This window comes from Erithacus rubecula (assembly GCF_903797595.1).
Source record: "Erithacus rubecula genome assembly, chromosome: 1".
Taxonomy (NCBI): Eukaryota; Metazoa; Chordata; class Aves; order Passeriformes; family Muscicapidae; genus Erithacus; species Erithacus rubecula.
In genome coordinates, this window is record NC_136658.1 from 94,758,697 (window position 1) to 94,782,963 (window position 24,267).

Consider the following 24,267-nt stretch of genomic DNA (forward strand, 5'->3'; position numbering starts at 1 on the left):
CTGCCCCGCCACCTGCCCCCTCCGCCCCGGTCTCTGCCCGCCCCGGCTCCAGGAGCGGAGAGCGCGGCCGGAGGCGGGTCCGCCCCGCCCCGCCCGGTTATACGGCCCCGTCCGTGCCCGCGCTCCGGCGCTGCTGCCGCGGGACGACAGGAGGGACAGCCCGAGGGACGGACAGACCGGGGGACAGGCAGCCCGGGGGACAGCCCGAGGGACGGACAGCCCGGGGGACAGCCCGAGGACAGACACCCAGCGCCGGACTGGCCGCCTGCCCGCCCGTGCCCGGCGATGGTGCCGGCGCCCGGGAGCGCCCTGCTCGCCGCGCTGCTCGCCGCCGGGCTGGGAGCCGGGCTGGGAACAGGGCTGGGAGCCGCGGGCAGGTGAGCGGGGACGGGGCGGGGCGGTGCCCATTTGGGCAGGGCTGATGCCGCCGCTCCCCGGCGGGTTTGGGACGCTCCCAGGGGTGAACGAGGGTCCCTCCCGCCGTGCCCGCTCCGGGGCCGCGGTGCCGAGCGGCGCCCGCCCGGTCCGTGCGCTCCCGCGGCGTGCGAGCGCTCCCGGGTACTCACTGCGGGCACTGCGCCGGGGAAAGCGGCAGCTTAAGCGGCGGTCCAAATGGGGAAACACCAGCACCGTCTGTGGAAAGGTGTGAGCACCTCCAATTCTTAGTCTGCCAGCCCTTCACCAGCAGCCAGTCATCACAGATGTTGGGTTCTATGGAGAGAGGTATGCTTTGGAAACAGAAGGAGATTTCGAGAGAAAATCAATGAAACCACTTACTCCAGAGCAAGCCATTCCAGTGTTTCCTCTCCCAGTTCTTCAGAAGCAGAAGTGCTGCAGCAAGGCAATATCTCATAAAGGGAGAATTCACAGCAACTGCATATGAAGCCTTCAAGATGTTTTGTGGTTTATTTCTTTAATATTAGATCTGTGAATGGAAGCGTTTGTCATCAACAAGTAGCCGTGTGCTGTTGAGTGGTCAGCTCCTAAGGAACTGGAAGTTCATGAGCTCCAGACCTGCCCTTATGTCTTAGAGAATGTACATTTGTTATTCTCTACCATTTAACACCATTTTCAAGGGCAGGGAAAACGGACTGTCCTCAGGGAAGAAGGGGATCCTTCCAGTCAACAAAACATGGTGGAGGCAGCCTCTCTGGTCTATTATTGGGGTAGTTCCATGTGAAATGTTTCTTTTCTTCTACCTTCTGTCATTAGTATTGCTGCTGTTACTGTTCGTTTCCTTATCTCATTGCTATTTCCAGTAAATTGTTCTACCTCAACCTGTGATCTTTGCCTATTGTGCCTCCAATTCTCAGCTCCATCCTGCTGCAGGGGAAGGGTGAGAGGAAATTGAGGGAGCAAGAGAGGGTGAGGGGTGATTGTGAGAGTATGTTGGGGGGACTGATTTGGGAAATACCATTCCTAAACCATAACAGCAATACAGATTATAGCAGCAGTGAAATTTAGTCCCACTTAGTCTAAAATGCTGCTGATGGCTCCCAGCAATATTGTGACAGCTAATGCAGCCAGCTCTTTATTTCAGCCACCTCATCTCAGGTGGTCCTGGGTTGTTGTGTTTACTATTCATCCTCATTTCTTTGCTAAATGTCACATAGTGCTGTCAGAAATACCACAGCCACATAAAATCAAGTATCCACTACTAAGTACCCACTTGTTTCCTTTAGCACCAGTACTGCCTCTCAGAGGACTGGGTTCTTCAGACACCACTGACCTGCATTCTGATCTGACCTGCACAATGTGCCTTCTCTTGCCTTTCTTTTTCAGCCACATATTTTGGCTGCAGGTTCTTTAAGGCCAGGAAGTTTTTGCACACTGAGCAGACTGTGGCAAGTCCAGCCATTTCACTCAGGTACTTTATGTAGTCCTCCGAAATCCTACAGGAATATCAGACAAGGAGGTATTGGAAGTGCCCTGTTCCTCCAGTCTGCATTACTTCTCCAGTGTCCAGGAGGGTTCATGTAACATTCTTCCAGGAAAGGTCTGCCTGCCTGAAAAATTTCCTCTTTCTAAATTTCTTTTTTGAAATATGCTGAACTCCTGATAGAAATAGCTAAGTTGATGGGTGTTGAGTCTTCATGGGTGACAGAGACTAACCTGGCAAAACTGGTTTTCCTCCCAGATTTTGGGATCTAGCTGATCTTTCCCTATGACAAAAGTAAGTTTTATCTTGATGCTTGTTGTGGAAGTCAGAACAAGCCTTTTGACCTTGCCTAGGGCAATATCTATAGTGTTCAGCTATGTTAATTTAATTTGCAGCTTTATGGAACATTTCCCACTTTTAAAGAAAGTTTGTTCCAAAATCTCGACAAAGATTGTATACTTTGTAATTACTTTTTTTAAAGTAAATTATTTAACATTTCTGAATCAGTTTTTCCTGTGAAAATGAACAACTTCTGGAAAGGAATGAGATCCTTCTTCCTCCACGCTTTAGGCATTTTAACCTTCCAAGGGAGTCATAGCACTATCCAGATGGATTCAAAGGAATTTTTTGGGATGCAAGCAGAATCTATATTTACTATCCAGGTGAATTCAAGGCCACTTTCTAGTCATTAAGCAGAACATATGTTCTTTAACTTGTGTACTTGCAAGTGATATAAGCCAGCAACATGTGGATAACAAAATGGAAAAATGTTGTTTTATTGATTATAGATGCAGAGACAGGGTGCTGATTTGTCCCAGACACACACAGAGGAGTTACAGCTTTCAAAACACTTTTTCACTTGTCTGAAGATGTTCATGTACAAGTACACACACTCCTGTAAACTGTATCACTGGGTTGATGCAAAGGTTGGGTGGCTTCAGAACAATTTATTCCAGCACTGAAGCTTTTTTACTTGCCAGGTGACATGAAGACCATCTCTTTCTTTAGAGTATTTCAGATACATGAGCTTATGCATTTCCTCTGGACTCCCTTCTGGTTCCAAAGGTTCAGCTACTAAAGAAAACTCTGGATTAACATGTTGTGTCTTTGAAGTGTATACATATATTTGTTCTACTAGTTTGCCTTGTTTTGATGTGAGTGCAAATGTTATACATCAGTGCAGGAGGATACACACAAAGGATTCCTGTAATGTGCTAAAATATGACCTTTTTTGTGCCTCAGACTAAGAAATGCAAAAGTTCATGCCTGATGACTTTTTTACACCATTTTTTCCCCACCATGAGATTTTTGTTGCAGTGTGTTGCCCCCCTTAGTACCCTGAATAACTTACTACAAAGCTCTCACCAAAAATGAATTTTCTGGGTCAAAACCAACACTTTGGATTCTTTGAAGAAAATGCATTTTTAATTATGACTTGGATACAGCAATGAGGACATAGGATTTTTGGATAAAGGAAAGAATTTCATAAAGAGGACAAGCATGTGGTGGTGGACAACTTAAGTAACAGCAAGAAGAGGGAGAAGAGAACTAAAGCCACAGCACTCATAGAAGCACAGAGGAGGTCTAGAGGATTTACATTGCTGTGAATTTTCATCAGATTTATAATTTTGGCAACTAATATGGCAGATTTTCCAATTCTTGCAGCTGTTGATGTGCACAACGACTTTGAACCCCTGGGCTTATTGGCAAGTGAAATTAGCATTAATTTGTGTGGTCAGAGAGTCTCATGCAACCAGAATGCTTGAGACTGTCTGTACTTATGCATGTATGCAGTGGCCACGAGCCTGCAAGTCACTAGCTTTTATGGGGCTGACTGATATTCTCAACATGCTTTTCTGTAGAATCAGTCTTTCATCATCTGAGGCAATAGTGCTGTCAGTTATGATATCATATATTCAATCCAGTTATTCATGTGACACAAACTGAGGCAGCCCTATTGACTTCACTGAATAAAATTACTCATTCTAGCAGGGAAGCTGGCTGTATTTTTTGCCTTTGCCATGTTTCTCATTAGAAAGGGTTTATCTTGGGTTAATTTATTGCTGGTGAAACATTCCCATCATCCCAGTTTCTTTGATCCATTGAAAGCTTGCATTCCTGTCTAGGTACACTGCTCTAGGTTTGGTGAAATGAAAATGCCTGACAGTGGATTAAACATAAGAGAATTGTACAAAGGGGTATGCAGAGGAATGGACTAGAGCATTTTCCTGCTGGAGCTAGTGTTTGTCCTTCCTCACACAGCTCGAGAGCTTGTGGGCAGCTGGGGGCTCTGAGCCAGCCTGGGGTGTGTCGCTACGGCTCCAGGTTGGATTGCTGTCCTGGCTGGAGGAAGAACAAGGGCCACTGTGAAGGTAACATTAACTTCTGTTTGTTTCCTCTCTGTTGCTGCCTACTCGGTACTGAAAAGGAGGTTTTTTACATGTCTGCCAGAAGTTACAGAGAGAAAACTTCTGAGCAGTGAAATCTTGTAACTGTGAGAGAGTTTATAAAACATGCTTGAGAGACCATCTCCCACAAAAGAGCAGAGCTTTGGGTAAATAACACCCAACTATAACTTGCATGTTCAGAAATCCTTAGATCCAGAAGGCACCATCTGTTCTAACCTCCTGCAGCCCTGGTCAGTGGCTATACTGTCACAGCTGTGGAGTACGTGCCATAAATGCAGTGTTTCCTATTGCTATATAAAGACCCCTAAAATGATTTTATATCAGTTGGTATCCTTTAACTTCAGATTACACATCCTCTGAGAATCAGAAGGTTTTAACTTTCAAAAAATATAAATAACCCCAAGCAATAAGTGCCTCTGATTTGAGCTTGAGTAGCCAGCCAGCGTTCTCGTCTGTGGATCATTTCTTAATGAAGAGACAATGACTTTTAAGACACTTCTAATTTATAAGAGATCTACTTATCCCAGGCAGAATGCAGTGTGGAATCTCCCTCTCCAATTGTATTTGGGAAAAACAAAACAAAATTATAAAATATATGTTTTGGGAATCTTTTTCAGATGTTGCACCTCTTGTCCTATATTGTTTGGCCTTTTATATCCAATGAATTTGTATAGAGGCTTAAGATTATTCATTGCTAAAAATCCATATACTCAAAGGGAAAGATGCTAAAATGCCTCTGTATATATTATAATGTTCTGTATATATTATATGCCATTTTAAGAAAGGAAAAAGGGATTATTGTAGTATTTCTTGCATTGCTTAATTGCACTTTAGTTTTGATGCAAATATATACCTGCAGGGATAACTGGCAAGTGTAACTTTTGATCAGCCAGTGGAGTAGATTGTCTTGTTTTAAGGCAGTATGTTTTCATAAAATTTGAAGACTGTTCTTTGGCAAACCATTTAAAGCCTCCTATAAGGTAATCCTGCATTGTAAATCCAGATATGTTTTCCTCTGCTTCAGTGCTAACACTGCAAGCTGATCTTTGGGAGTCTTGCATCTCCTCAGTTACAGAAGAGAAATGTGTCCATTCCATGAGAGAGCATCCCAAGCAGGGATGCTTTGGATCCCAGGGGAACAAGCAGTGTGCCACACTGCATTCAGGGCTGGAAGAAATGTTGTGAAATGCCTCAATCTGCTGAGTTAGTACCTTCAGTACATCTGAATGTATCTGTTAATGCAGGGAAGATACCTGAATTCAGAAGAATGAATTTTAATATTAACTTTACTACTTAGTAACTAAACTTTTCTATAGGTTGCAGATCAGCTTAACTACATAAGGAATCAAGATTCACATCCGGGTGCACACTCTCTCACTGTTTCCTCAGTCCTGATATAAGTGCATGCTTGGTTTGCTCTTCCTGAATAACCCCCATGCTGCCAATTAGAGAGACTTCAGGAGCCTTAAGGCTTATAAAAGTCAGCATTCAATTTCTGATTGATGATCCAGAGGACTTAGAGTTCCTTTTCAATGCGTCCAGGTTAAGCCCTCTCAAATTATTGTAAACCTGATGAAATTGTGCTTGCTGGGATGTGTGGTAAGGACAGTTGCCTGATGACAGATATGCTCTGGGTGTTCCACCATGGGACAGACACGATCCTCAGCTGCAAATGAGGAGATCCAAGACTGTACACTGCTATAGGATTATGTGTCTCCTTTGGCTCTAGGAGAGTGCTCTTGCCTCTTTCCTATTCCAGATGCCAAGCATAGCAATTCATGCTACTGGCCAGCTGCTTCTCACATGGGTTTCCTAAAAAAGGAAAAAGGGAAGAGTGCAAAACTAAATGTGAGTTGTAAGCAATGCAGTAAAAAAAAAAAAAAAAAAAAAAATTCATCAGTAGTTACTGTGCTCAGACGAGAGGGAGAGGTATGGAGGATGCTGAACTTGTGCAAAACATCTTAGGCAACTAAGCAGGGCAAAAGTTCTCATATAGATTATTTCTAACTTTTTATTTTTCTCTCTCCTTTCTCTGCCTGACTCCACCAGCTACCTGTGGACATGGCTGCAAGTATGGCGAGTGCATGGGACCAAACAAATGCAAATGTTTCCCTGGGTTTACAGGAAAAACCTGTAATCAAGGTTAGTGCAAATGCTCCAGAAAGGAGAGTGTTGGTTTTCTGTTTCCTTATCTTGTAGTATGTTTTCTGTCATCTTCCAAAGCAGTAAACCAGGATGTTTTCTTGTTGATGGAGAAGAACTTAAGAATTTAAGGCTTTTGCAACTTCAGCATGCCAAGCAAGCTCTAAGCCTCCTTCAGCAGACAAAAATTTGAACCTATATTTTATATATCCTATGGACTGATGACAAGGGCAAACTGTCATGCTTGTAGTCAGAGAATTAAGGCATGGAGAATTGTTTAAGAAGGTATCAGAAGAGATGGAAGTCAATTCCAGAAGCCATGTTATTTTTTAAACTAGCAGCCCATATTTCTTTTTAAACTATTATTCTAGTCAGAAAGACTTGCAATTGTATGGTAGACATGCAATTTATCAATCTGCCTGGGCTGTTTGTATATGCTGGCATGTATATGATGGTATTTCTGAGAATCACCATAGAGAGTCCTTAAAATTGCACTTTCAGAAACTTTAAATGCACCATTTCCCCCCATAAACTTGGAATTTGACATGGAAGTGTTTCAGTTAACACATTGTTAAGAACTCAGCTTTTTTTTTCCTGTTCCAAAAGTACAAGACCCCTGTCTTGAATCAGATTAAAGGAGCAGATCACTGTGCATGGAGAGGCAGATGAGTGAGCTGTAGGTGCTATGATGGAAACATGGCATAAAGGCCACACAAATGACTAGGTCTGTCATTTCTACCTTCCAAAGCTCCTGCAGACTTTGCTTGAAAATATTGCATTGATATGCTAAACACACATTTTCATAGTTAAAACAGCCCATTTATTACACAGTATATTTCAAATAATATGCCCTAAAGATGTGCTATTAAGTATTTTGGAAAAATCTATCTTTTGCAGTTTCTCACAGGGAAAGAAGTTAAATCCTCAGTACCACTAGAGAGGAAAGGGAAACAGCAGCAGTGGCTATATGCAATAGATATAAAAGTACCATTTACAACTTCAGCCTGTAAACACAGAAGTTTAACCTCAAAAATTATTTGGCAGCTTAAATGTTACAAAAAGGCAGCAAAGAAGCCCTCAGCTTGGAGGTGTTTTCCCTGCAGTAATTCTGTGTGCATCTGGCATTCTCTCCATAGGCAATCGGATCAGCTCTGTGCACTTCAGACACTGAGGCTTGGAGGCAGCACTGCACAGACCTGCACATGCACATTCCCTGTTAGCTCCTGGGCTTTTCTGCCTCCTGAAGCATGGCCAGGATTTTTTCCACCAGTGAAATTGTGACTAGTACAGGCCAGAAATGTCCAAGAACTTCTTGTTTCAACGGTATAGTTTATAGGTGGTCATGTTCCATCAGCCAGGAGTGCTAATACCCATTTTTAATTTACTGGCAGATGTAGCCTTGGTCTGTCCTTACAGCAGAATATCCTGCTGAGCAAGCTCAACATGGGCTAACTAAAATAACAGAGATAAGGGGACTGTATTAGTCTGCCACCAAGTCTGAGCTAAATTAGCCTTATCTCCATAGGTTCTTTTTAGAACTGTGCATGCTATCTGTGCATTGTGAAAGATAGGTGCAGATACGCACTTTTGAAAATGTATGGTCTAAGTGGAATAACTTTTGTTCTCTAGTTTCTTTGTTAAAGAGGGTCTTACTTATTTAGTGGAGTCACAGAAGCAAAAAAAACCCAGTGTGATTTGCAAGCAGGTTGTCCCTTTTCAAACAGACCCTGTGAGAATAATAGAATGCAACAACCCTCTCTCTTCCCTGGACTGAGCTGTAACATGCACTTGTACACCTCCAAAAAGTTTATGCTTTGAATAGCCTGGAGGTTTTATTCCTGTGGTCTGCAGGGTGTGACACAAGAACAGATGCTTCTCCCATTAGAAGTGGAGTTACACAAGTTCAGTGATTGCCTGGAGAGCTCCATCTTTACTGAAATTATATTATTGGTTAAACTGTTAAACACATGTTGAATGGCCTGCATGTGCTGCTACATTCTATAAATGAGTTCTGTCTATTTACTAGTCACTACAAGAGGTAGAGGTGTCAGATCTTGGAAGCAAAAAACACAGATGTTGTCCCCTTGTCATAGGCCAAATATCATTGTCATCACTGCTCACCCTATACCATACAAATAAACATTTTAGAATTCTCATTTTCTCCCTGTGGAGGAAAAATGTTGGGAATTTGATTTAGTTTCTGAGAAGCTTTTAAATCCTGGATTTTGAGAAGGATTTAGGATGTTTCATTCTCAGAATTTTTAGATTTTTGGAATTCTTTTAAAGTCACGTAATTATTAGCATATATTGTATTTAATTTCTGCTACTGATAATCTTGGTGCCAGTGTGTAGCCCAGAAAAAATTAAAGTAAAAATCTTTGTTTCACTTTATCTCACACTGTTTTGCTGGTCTTAGTCTCATGTTTTTTTGCCTTTCTAATACAGAGGTCAATTGGAGGGCTAGAACCATAAAAAAATCTATTTTAAAATCTCAAAAAAAAAAAAAAAAAAGTTAGCTACAATTCTCTCCACCCGTCCACTTCTTCCTAACAAGCTGCCAGATGTGGCCAGAGTTTGCATTAATTTTTCAAGTGTAGAGGTCTGTGTATGTAGGTTTTACTAGCAGTTTTTCAGCCAGATGGTCTGCTAAACTCTCATCTTGCAAGGGGCTGGCTTATTTTCCATCCAGACAATTTCACTCTGGGGAGCTCCACACATTAGGCAACATTATCCACCTATATGCATGAATATATGTATAAAAGGCCAGCACTCACTCAGTTCTAATGACTTCTGCAGATCTGAATGAATGTGGACTGAAGCCACGTCCCTGTGAGCACAGATGCATGAACACACATGGCAGCTACAAGTGCTATTGTCTCAACGGGTACATGCTCATGCCAGATGGCACATGTGCAAGTAAGTAACAGAGCTGATGGAACAGGCACACCAAAATCACCTAATCACATTTAATCCCAGCAGATTTTCTTTTTGTGGTGAACAGATTTACCTTATTCAGGATAGGGTCTTTGCCCCTGCTCTCTGGTACTGTCTCAGCTGAAAGAGGCTTCCTATTTGTTAGTTCCTGGGTAAGATAAACTAGGTCATACTTATATTTTGGTCTTCAGAAGTGTTTTGGTCCTGATAGAAGTAAAAGTCTTTGATAGTGTTGCTTCAGATAGAGCAGCTACTATGATCTCTGTGTATAGTCCTGCCAGTCCATCTGTTGAATAAGGATTACTGAATATATTCAAGCAAAGCACCAATACAGATCACTTTTTACTGTGCTGAATTTCATGCCATTATTCCTTGCTTTACCTTTCTGTGCTCCACAACTGATTTATTTTATCTGTGTTAATATGCTTTCGACAGTTGATGAAAACTGTTCTTGCAAATATTTGCTGTAAGATCTAAGGCTTATCTAAGCCTGTGAAAATAGGTATTTCTACTTATCTTCTTTGTCTTTAAGCCAGCATGAAATGGAAAGCATTCTGCTTTTTTAGCCAGCCTGATTTTTCAGACCTGGGAAAGCTTCTAGTTTTTTGGTGACAGAGTTTTGTTTGTAGAAAATATCTCAGGGGCTTCTGATTTTTTAATATGGTAATTCATAAACAGCTTTATTTATAATGAATGGATTTTTGTTATTCTGATTAATTTCTGTATTTATCCATATCTATCTTAAAATTGTGTGATTCCTAGATTCCAGTCTAGAATTTTTCACTTCCTCTTATTTTAAATACTGTTTTCAGGCTCTAGGACATGTGCCATGGTGAATTGCCAATATGGATGTGAAGAAGTGAAAGGGCAGGTGCAGTGTCTCTGTCCATCAGGTGGCCTTCAGCTGGGACCAAATGGAAGGACATGCATTGGTATGGTTAGAGAGCTCACTCTCAGCTTCCTTTCTGCAGGATCCCCAAAGCCATGAGATTCTGGGGAAAGGTTAGGAAGTAGTTAACCCTCCTGACTGGCTTAAATAACACTTCTTGTTACTCTCAGTGTGATGTAAAAATTTCATACATTTCCAAAAATATTTTTTCTTGAACTATTGACCATGTAATTCTTTGGACAACTCTCACCCCATGTTTTCACATGACTTAGAATCATCAACAGATTCAGTTTCTCCCTGTTGGTATGAGGCCATTAATTACAGTGCTCTGCCTGTGGGAAGCTGCCCTGCTGACACAATGTGTTATAGGATTTGGGCTTTTTGTTAGGATGGGGCTTTCTTTTTTTGTTATGACCCACAATACAAACCTCTCAGTTTTTCTCCAGAAGCCTCAACATTACCTGTGAGTTTCCTGTGATGAAGAAAGCATTGCTTATAATAGTTAGTACTGTGTTCTTCCATAAAGTTAGCTCACATTTTACTGCTTCACTCAAAAGAACCCATGTGAAAGCCATCGCCAAATGTGAAATTATGATTTTTGTACTAAGTTTATTTGTGATACCAAGACAAAACAACTCCCAAGCAAATCCCAGTGAGTTTTTTTCCCATTTTACCTTCTCATGGATCTGACCAGCATCCCTTCTCCTGCTGTAGACATTGATGAGTGCTCCACTGGCAAAGCTGTCTGCTCATACAACCGCAGGTGTGTCAACACATTTGGAAGTTTCTACTGCAAGTGCCAGCTGGGCTATGAACTGAAATACACCAGTGGTCGCTACAACTGTGTAGGTAAGAGCTAGCCCATGGCTATTCCTTCTCCATTTTTATTCCCTGTCATTGCCTCCAGCATGCTGGCCTGTCCTGAGGATGATGCCTCAGAAATGGGTAAAAGATGTCACACTAAGAATATTCTTGATGGGACTTTGAATTTTTCTCTGTTTCTTTTTTTTTTTTTTTCTCTAAAAACTGAATCAGTGGGATTTACAATTTAAATTGCCTCATTGTGCCAAGTCAAGATGAGCAAGAGTTTGTTGTAAGTTGGCAACCCTTGACTAAAAAAAAATGCTGCTTCCAGTAAAGGGTTAATTAAAGGAACCATTTTTTGTTGTCTTGGTTTCAAACTGTGATGACTAAGCAGTCCCACCATATTTTTTTCTTTTCATTATTGAGGAATGTGAAGTAAATGCCTTCATGACTGTAAAACAGTTATTTGGGTGGTTTGTACAGAACTTGGGGGGAAAAAAAGTAAGAAAATAGTAGGTTTCAATTACTTTTCAGGTTTCTGTTGCATGACAATGTTTCTCCTTAAAAAAAATACAGGCAAAAAGTTGTCTTGACATGTTCAGATGTTAAAACAAATGTCAAAATGTGCTTAACTCCTGTTACAATCCATTAGCTGAATTCTGGAAGAATAGCAAAGTGCAAGTGCTGCAGGAGTATTGTTCAAGCTGTTGACTTCACAAGGGCCTGGAAGGGTTGGAACTACTACACGTGCATAAAAGAGAATTAATGGGATTAGTTTATATTTAATTGATATTGGAAGTGAGGGGTGGGAGGAAAGTCATAAGGTTGGGAGATTTAAGTTTGCATTTCATGTCTGCAAACCCTGAGAGACTTCAAGGGGAAAAATATTTTCTTTTCTCATACATTATGTGTGGATGGTGGAAAAATTGAAAGGTCTCAGTAGTGAGGATTTTATTTGCAAACTTAAATCTCACTTTCAGACAGAGCAGACTTAAGTCAGTCTTCCTGCTACTTGTTTGTTTGCTGACTTACATTATGAGAGGACCTGTCAGCTGCTAAATATGCTGCAATCTGGATAAAACATGAGTGGTATAAACATTTGTGCACCAACATGACTCCCTCATGTGGGATAAATCAGAAACATCTTTGTAAAGGAGTAAAATCAAATATTCTTCGTTCCTGTACATTTTGCTGTGAGCTGAATGTAGTATTTTCTACTGAATTTTGCTTATTATACCTTTTTCATGCAGCATCATATATATGTTGGAATGTGAGAGGTAGTTTAAAGATCTTGACATCTTGGCATACTCAGGGTTACTTTCCATTGCATTCTTTCTACAGTGAATGAAAGAATGGGAATGTTTTGGTGAGCTCTTTTTTAATTGATGTCACACATTCTCTTGGTGCCTTGTGAATTTTCTTGATAGAAAATTGCGTGCAACCTATGGTTTGAATCCTGTCCTCAGTCAGGAAATCACTGCATTCACCTTGTCTTTACTGGGAATCTCTATGTTTTCATGGATGCATGCACCAGCATCTGTGCATTTGGAGCTGACACAAGCATTCTCTCCTAGCTGAATTCTTCTGCCTCTGATGGTCACTGCTCTGTTTTGGTCCAACATTAGTTCTTACAAACCTGGAAAGAGATGGGTGGCACAAACAGCCTGTCAGGAGCTTTGGGTTCCAACACAGCTTTCACTGAAGTGTTTATATCCTCCCCAGATGTAAATGAATGTGTGACAAATACACACAGGTGCAGCCTCCATGCAGAGTGCCTCAACAGCCAAGGATCCTTCCAGTGCAGATGTAAACAGGGCTACCGAGGAAGTGGATTTGATTGTGCTGGTGAGTAACACTGCATGTCAGGAACTGTGCTGGATTGTTTTTCTCCAATAATTGATCATTAAAGGGCATGTTCTCAGAAAAGCCATGTTGAACAGTGCTGCAATATCTCTCCACAAAATAATATATGACTCATAGCATAGTTAATACAAGTATCACTTGTTCAACTTAATTTTGCCTGTAAGTCTCTAAGTCTCATAATATCTCTAGCAATTGCAAATAAAACAGAGAAGTGAATTTGAAGAAACAGAAAAAAATAGTTTAAAAAATCTACTGTGATTTCTCCATGAATTCCCAAGGTTAACCCCTTGGAGGGATCTAAAGTCCCTCCCAGAAGAGTTTCAGGCTAACTTAGCAAAAAATGAGAAAAGGGAGGAAAGCTGGGACTTCTCTGTCTGCCTTTGTTTGTCTATTGAATATGGAGGACCTCCTATAAAGATATCATTTCCCACTTTAACTGAATGTGACTCTTCAAGAAGAAAGAAGGGAAGGCTGTTCTTGTCTTTATATTTAAAATTAACCTTTTAATTTATGCCTTTATTAAGTCTGGCAGATGTTTCTCCTGCAACATCATTAAAGTTGTTTTCTTCAAGAGGACACTTGACTCCTGCTCAAACATTTTAAAACCTTTTGCCTGTAGCAGATGAAGTCTACATAATATATTAATCTTTTCAAGTAATCCTTGATCAGAGATATCTCATGGTTATACTTCATGGTCACAGATGTTCTGAGTCCCTCTATTATTCATGTTTCTACTCTCATTATGGTAGCAATTGAAACTTACAATACATGTTTATAATTTAGTATTTTTACAGAATATTTTGAGTTGCAAGGGACCCACTAGTCCCACTCCTAGTCTTGCACAGGAGAGCACTATTTTGCTGAGTTTCAACTTCAGGTAAAAAATGTTGACTTTTAACAAGGAAAAATACACAAAAATCTGGCTGTTACTGAAAGGCTTGGTATGGATGTAGATTACCACAGCAGAGCTGTTTAGAGCATTCTTCTACTCAAATTCAATGTTATGAGCCAGGTTCATTGCTAGACAGCATCTCTTGTGGTAGGTCACTGCAGCTCACTGAAATGAAGGATGCATTTCACTGGATATCAAAGCAAACTGACATGACACATCTTGGTATGGTTTTGTGAAAACAGAATGCACCAGAGGTGAAATGTTAAACAAATACATCTCTGAGACAAATAGTCTGGTTTGTTATTGTTTCTTTTTTCATTTATTTGCCTTTTTAATGAGAAGGTAAAAATTTCCAGGGAAATTTTCTTTTTGACTAATTTTATCTATAAAATATTCTTTCGTCAAGCAAAAACAGTTCAATATGAATGACTGCTTAAATATAAATAACAAATATTTTCACTTGTGGAGAGAAATTTTTTGATGCCTAGCCCTGTATAAAAATCAGTACTGTAGTCAGATGATCCCTATCTTCTCACAGATGTTTCTCTTACACAGTTTGTCCTCTGCCTACCTCTTCCTGTCATATTTCCAATTACTGAAATCCATTTGTTGTTTAGTAGAAGGAGGATCCATGCCATTCATAAACTCAATAGAACACTAACTGGAAAAGAGATTTATTGCAAGAAATGATAGAGGAATAACACACAGTAATGAGAGCAGTCAGAGCCACAGGCAGGTTAAAAGGTGAGGGTCCAGCTAGAAAAGTGTAAACAGCAATAGAGGAAGATTAAAATACAATCAGTGGTAGGTGAACCCTGAAATGTAGAGATGTTAAATAGAGACTGGTTTCTCTGGTGGTAATTCCCCAGAGATACCTTTTCTTTTAAAGGACATACCTTTTCTTTTAAACATAACACATAACATATACCTTTTCTTTTAAAGGAAGGTGGAGGAGATTCTTTTAACTTTGAATCTTTCAATAGTTGAATTTTTATTGCAATCCTCAAGAACATCTGACCAGTGTAACTTGACAGGGACAGGACGTGTCTGGCTATTGGGGCAAATGTTTTTTCAAACATTGACACAAACAATTGGATGTACCAGCCAACAGTGAAGCACTAAATGTTCTCCATGTCATATAGCAATTGTGGAAAAGTCTTGCCTTTGCTGCAGCCCAAAGAAATTTTGCTATTGGGTTTAATGGGATGAGAACACCATCTTGGGAATTTAGGGGCTGAAGGCTGTGGCTTCACACTTCCTTTGGTGACAATGGCTACAGTTCCTCTGGCCCATTCCAGTTCCCAGCAGATGGGCCTTGGCTTGTGCTGCAGCTGAACAAAAACCTTCTTAAATAAGTCTCCAGTGCTCCACATAATTATTCCCACAGAGCTAGAATCCTGTTTTCACAGGGAAGCATTAGTTCTTAATAGCAATTGCCTATAGTATTAAAAAAAAATTAAAAAAAAAAAAAATAAAAACCCCAAAAAAACCTGGCTACCATGGAAGCAGTATTTGTTGTTGTTTTTTTTTAAATGAAAACTATTTTAATATATAATTTAATTTTTGGAGTATGAAAGAAGAACAGTTAAGCACATTGTTTATAATTAAATTCCTGTGGCTGCATCTCATGCCATCAAACAGCCTAATAAGTGACTTCATATGTAATTCCCCTTTGCAAAGAAGGTGGTGAAAATTCCTTCATTCAATTTGTATGTCAATACACTAACTTAGAGAAAGCTGCTGGTATGGTTATGACCTGTGATTATTAAGGCACCCTTTTTCCATTTAACGCCTATATGTATGGAACATTGGAGACCATTTCTGAGCTGCCTGTAGAACACATTGTTTGAGAATCCATAGAGATTAATTGATTTGAACAATCCCTAAAAGGATCCTAGTAATTTCCACATCTGGCCTCTATGTTGCTGCAATCTATTGCTGTTCTCAGGTTCATGTGTTTCCTGATTTCCTATTGTGCATTGAAAACACACATTTCCCCTGCCACATGCTGCTACGTGTATTTTAGCTTTTATTTCATTTAAGAACAGAGTTTTACAAGGTTCCATAAGCAATTAAGATTCCTGGGGGAAAAAAGAAAAGAACCTATTTTTGATTCACTTTTTTGGTCTTGCAAAATAGCAGGAAAAAGGATTGCTATCTTTAAGTCTACATGTATAACTCTAAGGAGCTCAACAATGACACTCTTGTTATGCCCAGCTAGAGACAGAGGTTACTCTTCTGCATTATGCTTTGCGGGGTACCTATGTGGCAATCAAAAAAATAATTCCAACTCTCCCTCTGCCTCTTGTATTACTTACTCATTTTTTGCTGATAGGGTAACCCTTAGACCTTATACACATATTATTTTGATTTCTTATTAACTTGCCAATCCTGAGAACAGTTTGCTTTGACATAATAAAGTTTCAAAGCTTCAAAAATGATTGTGATCCTATGGCTGGTGATATTCTTAAAATTTAATTCACTATGAAGTCAAATACTGCTGTCATTCTTCAGTGAGTAACACTTAGGCTTTTGTCACCACACATTTCCTCCTAGATTCCTCCTATATTCCTACAGCTTGCTGGCTGATGTAGTCATGTATTAAGCACAGTCCAGTGTGACAAACTTGCTCTGATTTCTCAAAGTGTCCTTCTCTAAATAAGTAAAAAATTTTGGAGATTAAATAGGGTAGCAAGGCATATTGGTAGATGATGTTCCATGGTGCTTTGAAGAAAATAATAGCCCAGGATCTGTCTTTTAACCTTTCTATGAAAGCTTTCAGACTCTTTTAAGAATATCTAAAAGAGGTTGATAACTTTTGGAATCATTTCTTGAAGTATGTCATGCTCATCAATTCTTTTTTCACATCTACATACTCCACCTACACATGGTAGATTGTTGTCTGTCACCCACAACACTTCTCCAACTCTTACATAGAGAAGCTATAAAGGGAGCTATGAAAGGATTTTTAAGCCAGTCTCTCCCAGGTTTTTAAATGCTCTGGGAGGTGTGAAGGGGAGGCAGTGGGGTGCCTGCCTCAGTGCAGAGCAAGGTCTCTCCTCCTGCATCCCTGTGTGGTCAGGGCCAGCACCAGCTGCAGGCACAGGGTGTGTGGAAGGAAAACAGACCCTTGTCTGTCCCTCTCCTGTAGCATCCCCTGAGTAATTCCCTTTAACAATGCAGCACAGTCAATGGGCTGGCATATGCTCTTTATGTATTTTTTTCAACTCAGCTTTCACAAAGTGGTCATTAGACATCCTACAGCAATCCATTTCTCTGGATTTATAATTTTGTACAGCAAATGATGACAGAAAAGTTTTATCCTCAGCCACCATTTGCCTTTGTTTTCCTACTTCTTACCTTAGTTCTCTCTAATTCAAAGAAAGAAAATACCTTTCAAAACTGAGATATTTTAATATTAGGGTGATAAACAGAAACTGCATGAGCAGGAGGCATTAATCTGCATGCTTTCTCATCAAAGTACATAAGGAAGAGCTGGGGTGGAATGCTCTACATTTCTTTGCACTTTCCAAAATTCTCTACAGTCACATGGACAGATAAGTGCACAAATGTTTGTGACCAACATGTCTGCATTTATCTACATATCTTGAGGCAAAGGGTCCTGAAAAATCACTGTCTCAGGTTAGTACCCCAGAGCACCAGAGAAGGTGAGTTGCTCATTCAGTCAAGTGCACAGGCCATGGATGGAAAAGATCAGACTGAGTTTAAGGTGGAGTATCCTTACATTGCATTAGTCCTCCTGCAAATTATGACTAGACATAAAAAGCCTTAAATCTACACCTCTGGCTACTCTAAAGATGAATGCAGATTGGAAGAAGACCAGTGCTGTGTCCTAAAATATGCCTGATGTCTAGAGTTTCTATCTTCACAAGCATGGAGATTTTCATAGTGCAGCAGCAAATTGGAGTCTGCAAGCACATGGGAATTTATACCTTTTCATCCCCCTGTTTTTGTCACTCCTGTCAGTTGATTTTCCACACTGCTTAATTTTGAACAGACAAGGAGATTGGTTTTCTGACACTGCAGAGGTTATTATGCTGAACTGTAAGAATTTTCCATTTCATGAGGAAACTTCAAAGCAGAAACTAAAAGCAGATGTAAGGTTTGCTGAGCAGTCAGTCCTGTGGCTGTGAAAATCCCCATAGCCTCTCTATTAAAAGCATGAAGCTTCTTGTTACTGATAGTAAAGAGGAAATTTGTTTGGAATTAAGTTTTCCTGTTAATTTTTATTGCTTTTTATTCATTTTATTGGCATCTGTTTACTCCAACAGCAATCTCAAAAACACTTTAATGCTACAGTGAGCCACCAAGAGTCTGATTCTGTTCCTGACATACTAAATAGTATGGAGCTGCATTTGCCATAAAAAATGTGACACATTCACAGTGATGATTGTATTTTCCAGAAGTGAATATAAATTCAGGGAATTTTCCTCTTTTCCTACTAACCTGAAGTTCTATTTTATTTACTGATGCTTTTTTCTTTTGCTGTGTCTCCATGAAAAGAGGGACAGAGAAAATAGTACTACCCAAGGTTCCAAGTCCAATCCATCTGTCTCAAGGTACTACTATAAAATTTTCATTAATATAAAGTGAGGAGCAAAATAAGAATATATTCTTGCCCTGATAATATAAGCATTAGACAGTAGAAATTAAATGAAAATAACTGCAGCATCAATACTAATTGAGAATCAGAGATGGGAAGCAGTATATGAGGCTGTTCTGATCCACTGATGAAAACACTCTGTCTTTATGCAAAGGCTTTTTTATAGCACACTGAAACTGCTCTGCTTTCATTGTTTCCTAGGTAGTTCACATAAAGGACTCAAACAGTAGTTTATGACATGATTGTGTACAACATTTCATAGTAGCATCTGAAAGGATAATTCCAGAATATTAAAACAGCAGCACTTCATTCAAAATGATAGGATACAGTATTTCACATCCAAGAGGAATCATAAAATTCTCAGGAAATGTTACATTTGTGTTCTACTCCACCTTGAAATTGCATGATGGTAACAATTTGGCATTCTTTGATGCTTCTCTGAATTTTGTTTTTCCCTCCTGCAATTAAATAAGAGCTAAAAAAATATGATGGAGGACTTGATGTATGTCTTCTCAAAATATCTTCTATTTCAGTATCTTTCAGCCTGCCATGGAAGGAAAATTAGTCAGAGAAATTCACAAAAGATAGCCAAGACAAATGCTCATTATTATTAGGCTGCAGTTGTGGAGGGGATCCCAGCTCCATGGACAATTTTAGCCCAAAAATTGAAGAAGGATTTTTGGTTTTTTGCCTGAGCTCCAGTGTAAAAAAAGTTAAGTAAGGAGCTCTATGGACTGTGTTACTCCTGTGTTACACAGGAGTCCAAAGAGATCATTAGAGAGGATTGCTTTGGCCTTTTCACTGTAACTCAGAGCTGTCTATACAACAGACTGAACATGTGTAGGTGTGCTTGGTTCTGTGCACAACTGAACTTACAGCAGAGAATTTAATTCCATGTGTCTCTGGGCCTTGTAAAGGACACCATGGTCCCATTTAAAAACATTGTCACTGCTGGATGATCCCTTAGATGAATATTTTCTATTTTTTTCTTGGTTCTAGTTATCCCTGAAAAGTCAGTGAAGGAAATTGCAAGAAGCCCTGGAACAGCTAAGGACACAATTAAGAAACTTCTTGCACATAAAAGCAGTGTGAAAAAGCATAAAACCATCAAGAATGCAATCCCAGAAGCAGGTGTGACAACACCTTCTGAGAGCCACTTGCAGTTGCTGGACTATGAAGGTGGCATTGATCTTGGGAGCTACAGTGAAGAACAGGAAGAAACTGCAGCTGCTGCAGAAGAGGAGGCAGAAGAGTCAGATGAAGAGGAGAAGGAAAATTTTGAAAATCAAATTGATGAGCGAAGCCTTAGAGGGGATGTCTTTTGTAAGTTTGGTTTTTTTTAAATGTCTGGCTTCAATGTAAATGTGTATAAACACTAAAAAATGATCACAAAACATTACAAGCACTTTAATCAGAATTTACATAGAAAATAAATCACAGAATCATGGGATGGTTATGTTCTAATTAATGCTTTTGAAAATATATTTGAAGACTTTGAAAAACACAGCAAGAAATTGAATAGCATATTAGAACTAAATCATCTTTAAGGTCCCTTCCAACCCAAGTGATTCTATTATTATGACTGGTTTTTAGTACAAATGTCTCAGTCAAACATTCTTCAAAGTAGCAGCAAAAATAATTACAATGAAAATCACACAGTCAATTGTTTATTCATTATATTTTCTCTTTCTCAAGTATAGAAAAATAATAAATACTATCCCAGAGCAATTAAAATTATAATAATAAAAATGAAAAAAATTAAGTTAACATTCAGTTTATTGCTATTTAACCTGGAAAGAGAGATAAGTATATATTTTTAAAGGAACGATAATTTTAAAGTCCTCTGGAAAAAATGGTCTGTAAAATTGTAATTCTGTATGACAGCCAAGAAAAAATGTAATTATTCACTTAATACATTGGGGAATACAAGCTTCTTTGCCAAAGGCATGCTCCTAAAATTTTTTTGTTGTTTTGTTTTCAGTGGTAATTGGCCTTTTTCAGTTTAAGCTAAGGATGTAGACTAATATTACTTCCTCAAATTATACTAGGGAGCTGATAAACAGAACAAAGTCAGGTGTTGGCTGTCCCTTCCTGCAAATATTACCAGTGATTGTTAATGGCAGGTTTCAGGTTTGCTGACAATACCAAAATGGGGAGAATGACCCATTCACTGAAGGGCAGTCCTGCCCTTAAAGGGCTCTGGCCAGGCTGTGGAGGCAACTGACAGGAACAATATGAAGTTCAACAAAAGCAAATGGAAAGAGAGGGAAAAGCCTTGTGCTATATTATGGATTTGAGGTGACTGCTTACAAAGATGCTTTGCAGAAAAAGGCAAGTTTAGTACTTCCCATTACAAAACAAATGGGAATGGGACACACTGGTTTGAATCTAGCAGTGCTCTGCCAGGGAGAACATGAGGAGAGGCTGAGATAACTTTTTTTTCAGCTTTGAGAGAGGAGGGGAAGAAGAGATCTGAATGATCTCTTCAGCTATTTAATGGAATGTTACAGGGAAGGAATGGACATACTTTTCTTGAAATATATAGCAATAGGACAGGAAGTGATGAATTCAAGCTGGAACAAAAAAAAATCTCCTTAGATAAATTGAAAAGACAATTTCACCATGAAGGTGGAAAAAATTGGGATGGGTATGCAGAGAGGGTGTGAAGTGCCTGTCCTTGCAGATATTCATAATATGACTGAATTGGGCATTGAGCAATACCCTGATCAGCAAGTCAGACTAGGTAACCTAAAAATGGCTCTTGCAACATCCATGATTCTGTGATTCATTCTGTGTTTTCAAACAAGCGTTTCAAAGTAATTCAGAAAATAGTGAGTGTAGACCAGCATCCTGGAAGATGTTTAGATTTCTCTCTGGTACTATAGGCACATAAAATCAATTCAGGAATCAGTAATTTTTCTAAAAAACCAAAACATCTGCTACCTAGCTGCATGCAAAAAGAGACTTCTGTTTGTCAACTTGTAACCAGATAAAATGGTGACAAATTTCTGACTAAGGTGCTATGCCTCCCAAGTGGAGGGTTCTGTGCTTAGGACATCACTCTCCCTCTGGCCAGCCACACCTAAGCCCCAGCCTGTGTCTTTACTCAGCCTTTCACTATGGCTAGCATGTGCCACTTCCTCTAAAGAAGTGTTCCTTCCATCTTCTGAGGATCCCTTCATAAATTACTTATCTAAAAGAGGCAGCAGGTGCAGGAGCTGATGCTGAACTGGGGTAGAATTTTCACTGTATGACAAACTACCCTTGGGGTTCAGCCTTGCTGTGCTGGTACTGCCAGATACATTTGAGAGTCTCAGAGCAAAGGATTAAGTGATTTGCCTCCGTTCTCACAAGAAGCAATAAAACACAGGTTTTCTGGTGGCCATACTTTTACATTTAGAGAATTGTGTTTCACACACATTTATACCAAAATACTATCCTGAAGAAGGACATAACTCTTCCCAGTCATGCTAATTAATCCAAAGCTGGCCATAATTTTACAGAAACTTGAGAAGGTGAACAGAGCATGGTTGCAATATATATGTTGATGTTTGTTAACATTGGGTGTTCAGGTACTCAGGCTTCTTCATGAAGGTAAGCTAATGGGGAGCTTGTGTGTGCCAAGAGGGTGCTGTGAATTGACCAGATATGTTGGGCTAAATGTGATTAGACTGGGAGAGACTCAAAAGATTCACTAATTACCAGCAAAATGCTTATAGATCCTGAAGGGAGCTTGACCCTTGGCAAGAGTGTGTTCCCCTGCAGTTGCATTTTAAAAGCTTAAAAGCTTTTATTTCTTAACAGAATTGTGGGAATATTGCTGATCTATCACTTTTAGGAGCATAGTACTAATCGAGTCCAGTATAATTTACAGTAAATAATAAATTAAATATTTATAAATTATACTCTTATTTGTTATAGATATATTTATTCCAAAATTTGTGCCATAAAGAACTATGGTCTTTTCTGATTCCTCAATTTTGAGGCCTGGTTAAAAAAAAAATGGATGGAATGGATGCGATGGATGGATGGATGGATGGATGGATGGATGGATGGATGGATGGATGGATGGAATGGATGGATGGAATGGATGGATGGATGGATGCAGGGAATGGATGGGATGGATGGATGGATGGAAGGATGGATGATGGATGGATGGATGGATGGATGGATGGATGGATGGATGGATGGATGGATGGATGGATGGAACTCAAACATCTCAACAGGTGTCTTTTTTGGCCTGCATGGACAGGTCAGGTAGGGCCACCCTGGGTTTTGCTAAAAGGACAAAGGGCTCTGCTCTCTCTGCCTGGTGAGACAAAGGGAACTTGGACTGCAAAGGGGGGATTATGCAGCCTTCTAGTTGAGTACTCAGAGCTACACTACTTGGAATGCACTAATTTTCCAGATTTCAGTTTGAGTGAGGGCACACGGAAACCCCTTCATCCGCAGGAAAATCCAAAGTATATATTGTTGCCATGATGATTGGTAAGATCCTTTTTCAAGGACCTCCCCAAACCAAACCAGGACATTTCAACATGGGCTAGGCAGAGAGGCAGAGTCTACTTGTTTCTCCAAAGATTGCCACTACAGATGACAGCAGTAACAATGAATATTACTGCTTGAAAATATTAAAACATTGTGGTTCATCTGTATTTTGCCTATACTGCATTTGTTCCAGTCATATCTGGCTGTAATTTTCCTTTATAGAGCTAAGAGATTAATATGCTGAATTTTTTAGAGAGATTTTATTTTGCTAGGGAATTCTGGCAGAAAGTTGTTTTGCTGCTTCATGCAGAGATAGCAGCATGCCCAAGATGTAGTTTCACTAACTTTGTGAACTCTCTGTTATCTGTGGCTTTCTTGTTTGATACCAACTGTGATTCAAGGATTTAAAACACTGTACCATTTTCATTTCAGGATACATTGCTTAACTGTGTTTTCTTTCCTTCTAAATTTCCATGTGCTGTACTTGACCCTTGTTATCATAAAAAATCAGTCATGATTCAGGTGCTTAATTGCTTGAACATTTGGCTTTAAAAACACTTTCAATTTTAATGACATTGAGTGATCCTTCAGAGAACATCATTAGCTCAAATATACAGCTCATAAACTTGTACAATTTTTTCCTTTCTTTGCTCATGTCTATTCAGCAGATTCCTTTACTACAACATTAAATCCCCTCAAGTATTCACATAGCATCTGCCTTTTGTATTATTAATACTGATATTGTTTGTTTTCTGGGGAGAGTAGTTAATTAGGAAAAATAGAAAAGTCTTTTTAAATTGATGTATTATTTATCATAGTAGTTTACTACATAATGAATACATAGGGATCCACAGAAAAATATTGTAGGAAAAAAGGAAAATATTACATAGAAATGGAAATTATTAAAATAGGCCCAAAATACTGGACCTTCATGAGAATTGCTATTTACCAATTTTTTTAAAACAACCACACAACAGATAAAGACAGCAAAGTGAAGCCCACAATATATAAAAAATGTCAAAATTAAGGTCATCAATCAAAACTTTTTTTCTTATATTTTTGTATCTTATGATACCATCTGAAATTCTTCAAATTACTATTTTCCATGGGATTCTTGCCTTGTCCAGTGTGAGGAAGGACCAGTCCCGTGAAGGGAGCAGTTTAATAAATAGGAATATTTATTTATTAATATACTAATTATTTATTGATATGATTATTTATCATTAACTATCTATTCATTATTATTGAATATTTTAATACAAATGAGAGTAAACCATAGTATTGGAAAGCTCTTTATTACATGAAAAGTGCCTTTTCTGTATATGGGAGAAGACACAGAGAGCT

General features: G+C 39.4%; 1 protein-coding gene across 2 annotated transcripts in view; it reads left to right on the forward strand.

Moving 5' to 3' along the window:
* The first annotated feature begins 215 nt into the window (after positions 1–215).
* Positions 216–24,267, forward strand: part of EGFL6 (EGF like domain multiple 6) — a 31,924-nt gene continuing 7,872 nt past the window's right edge. For both annotated transcript variants that reach the window (XM_079307388.1, XM_079307389.1), the window contains exons 1-8: positions 216–377; positions 4,142–4,251; positions 6,337–6,429; positions 9,226–9,345; positions 10,176–10,295; positions 10,967–11,101; positions 12,779–12,901; positions 19,435–19,758. In XM_079307388.1, coding sequence (XP_079163514.1) covers positions 286–377; positions 4,142–4,251; positions 6,337–6,429; positions 9,226–9,345; positions 10,176–10,295; positions 10,967–11,101; positions 12,779–12,901; positions 19,435–19,758 — 1,117 coding nt within the window. In that variant the 5' untranslated portion in view covers positions 216–285. The remainder of the gene's footprint in view (positions 378–4,141; positions 4,252–6,336; positions 6,430–9,225; positions 9,346–10,175; positions 10,296–10,966; positions 11,102–12,778; positions 12,902–19,434; positions 19,759–24,267) is intronic.